The sequence below is a fragment of the Neohortaea acidophila genome (genome assembly GCF_010093505.1).
Source record: "Neohortaea acidophila strain CBS 113389 unplaced genomic scaffold BDY17scaffold_13, whole genome shotgun sequence".
Lineage (NCBI taxonomy): Eukaryota > Fungi > Ascomycota > Dothideomycetes > Mycosphaerellales > Teratosphaeriaceae > Neohortaea > Neohortaea acidophila.
Genome location: NW_022985522.1, coordinates 592,216 through 598,460, shown reverse-complemented (window position 1 = coordinate 598,460; position 6,245 = coordinate 592,216). Strand labels below are relative to the sequence as shown.

General features: G+C 58.3%; 3 protein-coding genes across 3 annotated transcripts; 1 reads left to right on the top strand and 2 right to left on the bottom strand.

Annotated features, from left to right (window-relative positions):
• Positions 1 to 137: 137 nt before the first annotated feature.
• Positions 138 to 1,314, top strand: BDY17DRAFT_305895 (uncharacterized protein; the record flags this gene model as incomplete). The annotated part of the gene is given in 6 exon segments (XM_033734943.1): positions 138 to 167; positions 202 to 204; positions 216 to 247; positions 411 to 647; positions 707 to 910; positions 971 to 1,314. Coding segments are annotated over 3 exon segments (512 nt in total), but the record flags the coding sequence as incomplete, so codon positions are not given.
• BDY17DRAFT_305893 (FMN-dependent dehydrogenase-domain-containing protein) lies at positions 1,189 to 3,326 on the bottom strand. Its single transcript, XM_033734942.1, has one exon. The coding sequence runs from the start codon at positions 3,206 to 3,208 to the stop codon at positions 1,622 to 1,624; it is 1,587 nt and encodes a 528-aa protein (XP_033585394.1). The 5' UTR covers positions 3,209 to 3,326; the 3' UTR covers positions 1,189 to 1,621.
• An 18-nt stretch (positions 3,327 to 3,344) lies between these two features.
• On the bottom strand, positions 3,345 to 6,113 carry BDY17DRAFT_305892 (VTC domain-containing protein). Its single transcript, XM_033734941.1, has 2 exons — positions 3,664 to 6,113; positions 3,345 to 3,604 (listed from the first exon to the last, which is right to left on the bottom strand). The coding sequence occupies exons 1-2, from the start codon at positions 6,034 to 6,036 to the stop codon at positions 3,518 to 3,520; spliced, it is 2,460 nt and encodes an 819-aa protein (XP_033585393.1). The 5' UTR covers positions 6,037 to 6,113; the 3' UTR covers positions 3,345 to 3,517.
• Between the last annotated feature and the right edge of the window lie 132 nt (positions 6,114 to 6,245).

Below are 6,245 nucleotides of genomic sequence, written 5' to 3'. Positions count from 1 at the left end.
ATCGCGACACCACCCTCGCTTGATCCTGGCACTCATTGCCGGCCGCATCGCGACACCACCCTCGCTTGATCCTGGCACTCATTGCCGGTCGCATCCACCACCACTCGCTTTGGTCTCGTCAGCCAAAGCCGGCGACACTTCCACTCGCTGCTCCCGGCAATCAAGGCTGTTCGAGCTTCCACTCGCTCTGATCCCGGCAGTCAACGCCGGCGACTCTTCCACTCGCTGCTCCCGGCAATCAAAGCTGGTCGAGCTTCCATTCTTTTGCAACAGCACGCTCCCTGCAGCCCACCAGTGAGTCTTCCGTGCCATCGACATCCTCACAGCGCTTTCGAGACTGACCGTTTCACAGCCACACTCGCTCCGACCAAGGCATCCACGACATACAGCGGCTCTGCCCGGTCGCGCAGGTGCGCCATCCACTCGCTGCTCCCAACAATCAAGGCCAATGAGCCTTCCACTCGCTACTCCCGACAATCAAGGCCAATGTGCCTTTCACTCGCTGCTCCGAACCATCAAGGCCAATGAGCCTTTCACTCGCTGCTCCCAAAAACCAAGGCCAATGAGCCTTCCACTCGCTACTCCCGGCAACCCAGGCCAATGAGCCTTCCACTCTTTTGCAACAACACGGTCCTTACAGCACACCAGTGAGTCTTCCGTCACCTGCTGCGCCATTGTGCATCTCTTGACTGACCGCCCCCAACAGAAAACATCACCACACTCGCTCATCACACTCGCTCGATCAAGGCAACCTCGTCATTCAGCGGCTCTGCCCGGTCGACACGTGTGCACCATCCACTCGCTCGGAGGCCGATCAAGGCACCGACGACAGACAGACGCTCTGCCCGGTCGGCCTTCCAGCCCGCTCTTTCACCCTCTCGAAACAGGCGAAGTCCCTCGAGGGCACCCAGTGAGTCTTTCCCGCCTCCCCACCTCGCCGTTGCAATCTTGAGACTGACCATCCCGCCAGATCCACACTCGTTCGATCAAGCCACGCCGGCTTGGAGGTGGACGGACGATCGAATACGGCGGAGACTGGACGATCGGACACGGCGGAGACTCGCGATCGGATACGGCGGAAACTCGCAATCGGACACGGCGGACGGCGGCGAATTGCAGCTGGCGACCGAGGGGGTGGATGGGCACTGCAGGCATACCACATCAGATTGTCTGCTGTGCATGGTCGGTTGGACTTGGGCTTGGGCATCTTGTCGGATGCGGCGGAGGATGAGTGATGGTGGCTGGCGACCGAGGGGCTTGGATGGGCACTGCAGGCATACCACATCAAATTGTCTGCTTTGCATGGTCGGTTGGGGTTTGGCGGGTTGTGACCGAGGGGCTTGGATGGGCATTGCGGGCATACCTCATCAGATTGTCCGCTTTGCAGGGTCGGCTGGGCTGGGCTGGGCTGGGTAGATAGGGATGTTGCGGTGGTCCTGCGTCAAATGGACTTCGTTTCATCCATCTTGTTGTGCCTTCTTCATCTCATCTCATCCACACTGTCGTGACTTCCTTCGCCTCTGCACACTTCCGGTACTGCGTGGAACGATCTTCCCAAAAGCTGGTTCGGTATCCTCATCATCGCCGTCAATCATGTCTCAATGTATACATATATGTACATCTATAATCTACTCCTCAACCACAGCCCCAACTTCTGCATCCTCGGCGCCGGCACATCATCAAACACCTCCGTCTCCACCGCCCGCGAATTCACACAATACGGCCCGAGCTCGCTCACCCTCTCGCAACCCAACAGCCTCATCGCAGTCTCCACCTCGCCCTTCAAAATCTCCAGCACCTTCTCCACCCCCTGCGTGCCTCCAGCTCCGAGACCGAACAACGGCGCCCGGCCAATGCCCACGCCCTTCGCTCCCAAAGCCAGCGCCTTCACTACGTCCGTTCCGCGCTTCACGCCGCCGTCGACCCAGACTTCTAGCCTGGTTAGAACTTCGGGGCAGTACTTTCTAATTTCGAGGAGAGTGTGAATAGAAGGCGGCGCAGTATCCATCGCGCGGCCACCGTGGTTCGACAAGATGATACCTTGGACTTGCGGGTACAGCGAAGCGCGATAGGCGTCTTCGTGCGTCTGCACGCCCTTCAGCATAATGGGGAGGTGAGTGTGCTGTCGCAGCCAGGAGAGCGTCGCTTTCCACGTCAGATCGGGCGCGGTGCCTTGGAAGAGCGCCTTGCCTACGCTCCCGCTGTCGCTGCTCTCGACGTCGCGCGCTTGCTGCTGTTCGCGGTCGTCGGGGAAGCGGCTTGATGCTGAGGAGGTGTTCTTCACTGCACTTGTAGCGCGCAGATTAGCGGCTACAAGACCTGTGCGTTCGTCGTCTTCCCTCTTCCCCGGTACGGGCGCGTCGAGCGTGAGAACGATAAATTTGATCGCAGGTAACTTGTTAATCCGCGCGATTCTCGCTTCGCTCGCTTTCCGATCCGTCAGCACGTAAATCTGCCATCCGAAGATCTGCCCGGGCTGCGCATCGGCTACAATCTGCTCGGGCGTTTGCGAAGCATTATACGAAATAATCTGCATCGCGCCAAAAGCCGCACACGCGCGCGCAATCCCGGCCTCGCCGTCCGGGTGTCCCAAACGCGCCATAGCAGCGGGGGAGACGAAGAAGGGGAGCGCGACTTTGTGGCCGAGGAAAGAGGTGGAGGTGTCGCATTTGGTGCAGTCGACGAAGACGCGCGGCCGCATGAGGATGCGTTGGTAGACGGTGTTGTTGAGCGTTTTGGACAGCAGGTCGTCGCCGGCGGAATAGTAGTATGCCCAGGCTTTGGGGCGCAGTTTGGCGGTAGCGAGTTTCTCTATGTCGTCGAGGTTGAGGCATTGCGCCAGACTGGTGATGGGGTGCTGTTGTTTTCCCGCCGTGGGGACTACTGCTGTCTGCTGCTGCGTAGGCGCTACTGCTTGCGTCTTCTCTTCCTCTCCAGCGGGGGCTTTCTCTTGCGTCGGAAGCGTACTCGCATCGAATGCGCCTAGCTTGGCCGAAGGCGGGAGGTTCTCCTCCAATGTGCCGGGGGGGTGGATGGGATCGTATTCCTCCGTCGCATCGGTGCCTGCTAATTGGAGCACGACTTTGCTGCCGCCGGGATGGGAGGGGAGGAAGGAGGTGACGTCGTAGACGTGGCCGTACAGCACCACCCAGCAGCTGTCGGCGGAGCGGTGCTGTTGCACTTCGGTGTAGGTGTATGTTTTTGGCATGGCGGATGAGGAGATTGTGGGGGTGGGAGGAGTTGAGGCAGGTGAAGGGACACAACTACATATGAACAGCGACAGATGAGTATCAAATGATCAATGGATGTTGGTGCATTGAAGTTATTCCGATGACGGAGTGGAGGTGGAAGTCGGAGCGGGAACTGCCTCTTTGGGACGCACCGTCGAGTGCTTGGTATGCCCGTCAATTGCCGATGTACGGTGTACAGCAAGTCGGGATGAAATGATGCCTGTATTCAATTCTAATGACAGCCACCAGCGAGGTGTGCCAGAGTGATGGAATCTACTATACAATACCTACAACTCTCCAGCGTTCAACAGCCACTGAGTGCCGTTCACTCCCATGCCCGCCTTGCCCTCCCTTTCCTCGAGCACGAGTCGGTACTGTTAGAGACAAGTTAGTCGCGCAATCACTTCTCCAAACGTATATCTCGCGAACTCACCTTGAAAGCAAAGTTAGCAATAAGCGCAATAACAAGCCCAATGCAAACAACACAAGGCCCCAGCACAGCATCGAAATCCTTGCCAGAGCGCCTCTCAATCAAATGCGTCCGCCAAATAAACACGCCATACCCCCACGCGCCAGCAAACACGGCAACAACAATATACGCCACCGCCAGCGCGCGCGCAATGTTATTGTGCTCGCCAGCGGCATTGTACAGTCCCAAACTCAACGAGCCAAGCAGGACAGCGACGTGCTGCCACTTGACGAACGTGCGCTGGTTCGCAAGCCACACCTTCGCCTCGACTTTGATGTCGCCTTGATCTTTGATCCAGAAGTCGGGCTTGGTGACGCCGGGCGGCAGTTTCTGGTGGTGGCGTTTGTGCTGCGCGTATTTGCTGGTGGAGAAGGAGGGGATGAGGTTTTTGAGGCCGCCGACGAAGCCGTGCGCTTCGTTGCCGTTGCTGCGCGACATGGTGCCGTATGTGCGCGCGCCCGTTTCGTCTTCGTCGGGCTCTTCGACTGTGTCGTTTTGTTGGGTGGCTGCTTCGGTGGCTTGGTGGCCGAGACGACCGCTTTCGGTCCGGGGGGACTGGTGGAGTTTGGAGGCGATGCTGGGACTGCCGACGGGGCTGATCACGCCCTTCTTTGCGCTGGCTTTGGCCAACGGGCTCGAGCTTTTGTTCATCAGCGAGCCGACGGCCACTTCGTCCTCCACCGCCTTTCGTCGCTTTTCCTGCTCCTCGGCAAAGGCCTGCTGCGGATCGCGACGAATGTCGACTTCCATCTCGCTCAGCCAGAAGGGGAAGGTGTTGACGTAATCCTCGAACAATTGCGCAACACCGTGCACGAATTTGCTGAAGCGTGGTGCTTCCTTGACAAGATGCGAGTGCATGATGTCCTGGATCCATTCGGCCTTCTTGTTGGCCGTGCGCAGCTTGATTTCGAGGAGGGCGAAGGGGAAGCGGGTGATTTCGCCTTTGCGGATGGAGGAGAAGGGGTACTCGAGCTCTTGGTTGTCGATGTCGGTTCGGTGCCAGGACTCGGGGTCTCGACACGGCCGGTCGGCGTCGATGGCGTCTTCACGGATGAAGGCCAGATCGGTGTCAAGACTGATCCGCACTCGGTCGTCGCCGGGAATTTGGAATGCGGTTCTGGTGTAGTTTGCACGGAGCACGGGCTGCAGGTCGTTCTCCTTGATGAACTCCTGGATCTCCTCGACCGAAGATCGGAGGTTCTTGGCTTCTTCGCTCTCGGCTCCTGCGCGTGCTTCGAGTTTCTTGATCTGCTTCTCCATGTGGTACTCGCCCTTGATGAATTGCTGCACGTATTTTTCCTTGGTGGTGATGCGGCTCTCATGCGACATGTTGTCTTCCGTCACGAGCTTCTTCTCCACCCAGATCGGCGGCTTGTTGTCCAGCTGGCCGTACCATCGTAAGCGAAGGCTGTTCGCCGCTCCTGCATCCACTTTTTGCGTGTACAGAGAGAAGGCGGGGTTGTCGAAGTAGATGGAGGTGATGCTCGGGTCCGGCCGGCTGCCCTCGGCAATCTTGCTGGTTTGCGGGTTATACACCAGAACGGGTAGTCGTCGAAGGATCATCGTCTTCACCTCCAGCAGATTCTCGGGGTGCACCCAGAACTTGTGACTGGTGTACTCCTCCTTGCCCTCGTGCGTCTCATTCATACTCGGACCGCGAACAGCGACGCCCTCGAGATGCTGCCGCACAAATGAGTACATGGCACTCAGGCGATACAGCAGCGGGCTGTAGTCCTCCTTGTTGAAGGGCAGAGCGGACAAGCGGACTTGCAACAAAGGGCGGACTCGATAACTGCCGCCTCGCTTCCTGTCGTGTTTCTTAGCCGCCTTCAGGAAGCCAGTGTAGTTCAGCCGACTGTATTTCTCCAGCTCGTTGGTCTCTTTGGTGATTTGGTCCAGTTCTGACAGGACGTGCTCGAGAATCTTCCTCTTCTCCGTCTCTGACGGAACGGGCTTCTTCCCGTTGCCATTGCCATTGCCATTCCCATTCTCCTTGCCGTGCTCTTTGCCCTGCAGCTCAGGTGCCTCTGCTGCTCCAGCATCGGACACAGCAACAGTATCCAGCTCCGCCTCACACTTCGCCGTCCGCTCACGCAGCTTATCGAACGTCTCCCGATGAAAGGCATGCACCTTCTCCAGCTGCACATTCACCAGCTCATCCACAAACGCTCCCTCATCTTCCTCCGTCCAAGGATCGGCTCGGGAAGCGGAAGCAGTTGAAGGCGAGGAGGGCGCGGATTCATCATCTCGCAGCAGCTTCTTGAGCTTGGTGTAGTCGAGGTACTGCTCGCGCCAGGGTGGGTAGATGGAGACTTGCAGCGTCTTGCCGAACCGCATGGCTGCGCGTACACCGGGGGTGATGAAGGATAGAATAGAGATGTTTTTTCCGCTTTTCCTCTGCCAATGGCAGGTTGTGCAAATGAGGTGGGGAGGTTGTGCTGTCGAGCTCTGGGCGTTTCTTACCCCGCCAACCGACCAATGACAGTGCGAGGATGAGCGCGTGCTCGCAGCCGTGTGGCAGGGCCCGATCCGGCAAAGTATCGAAG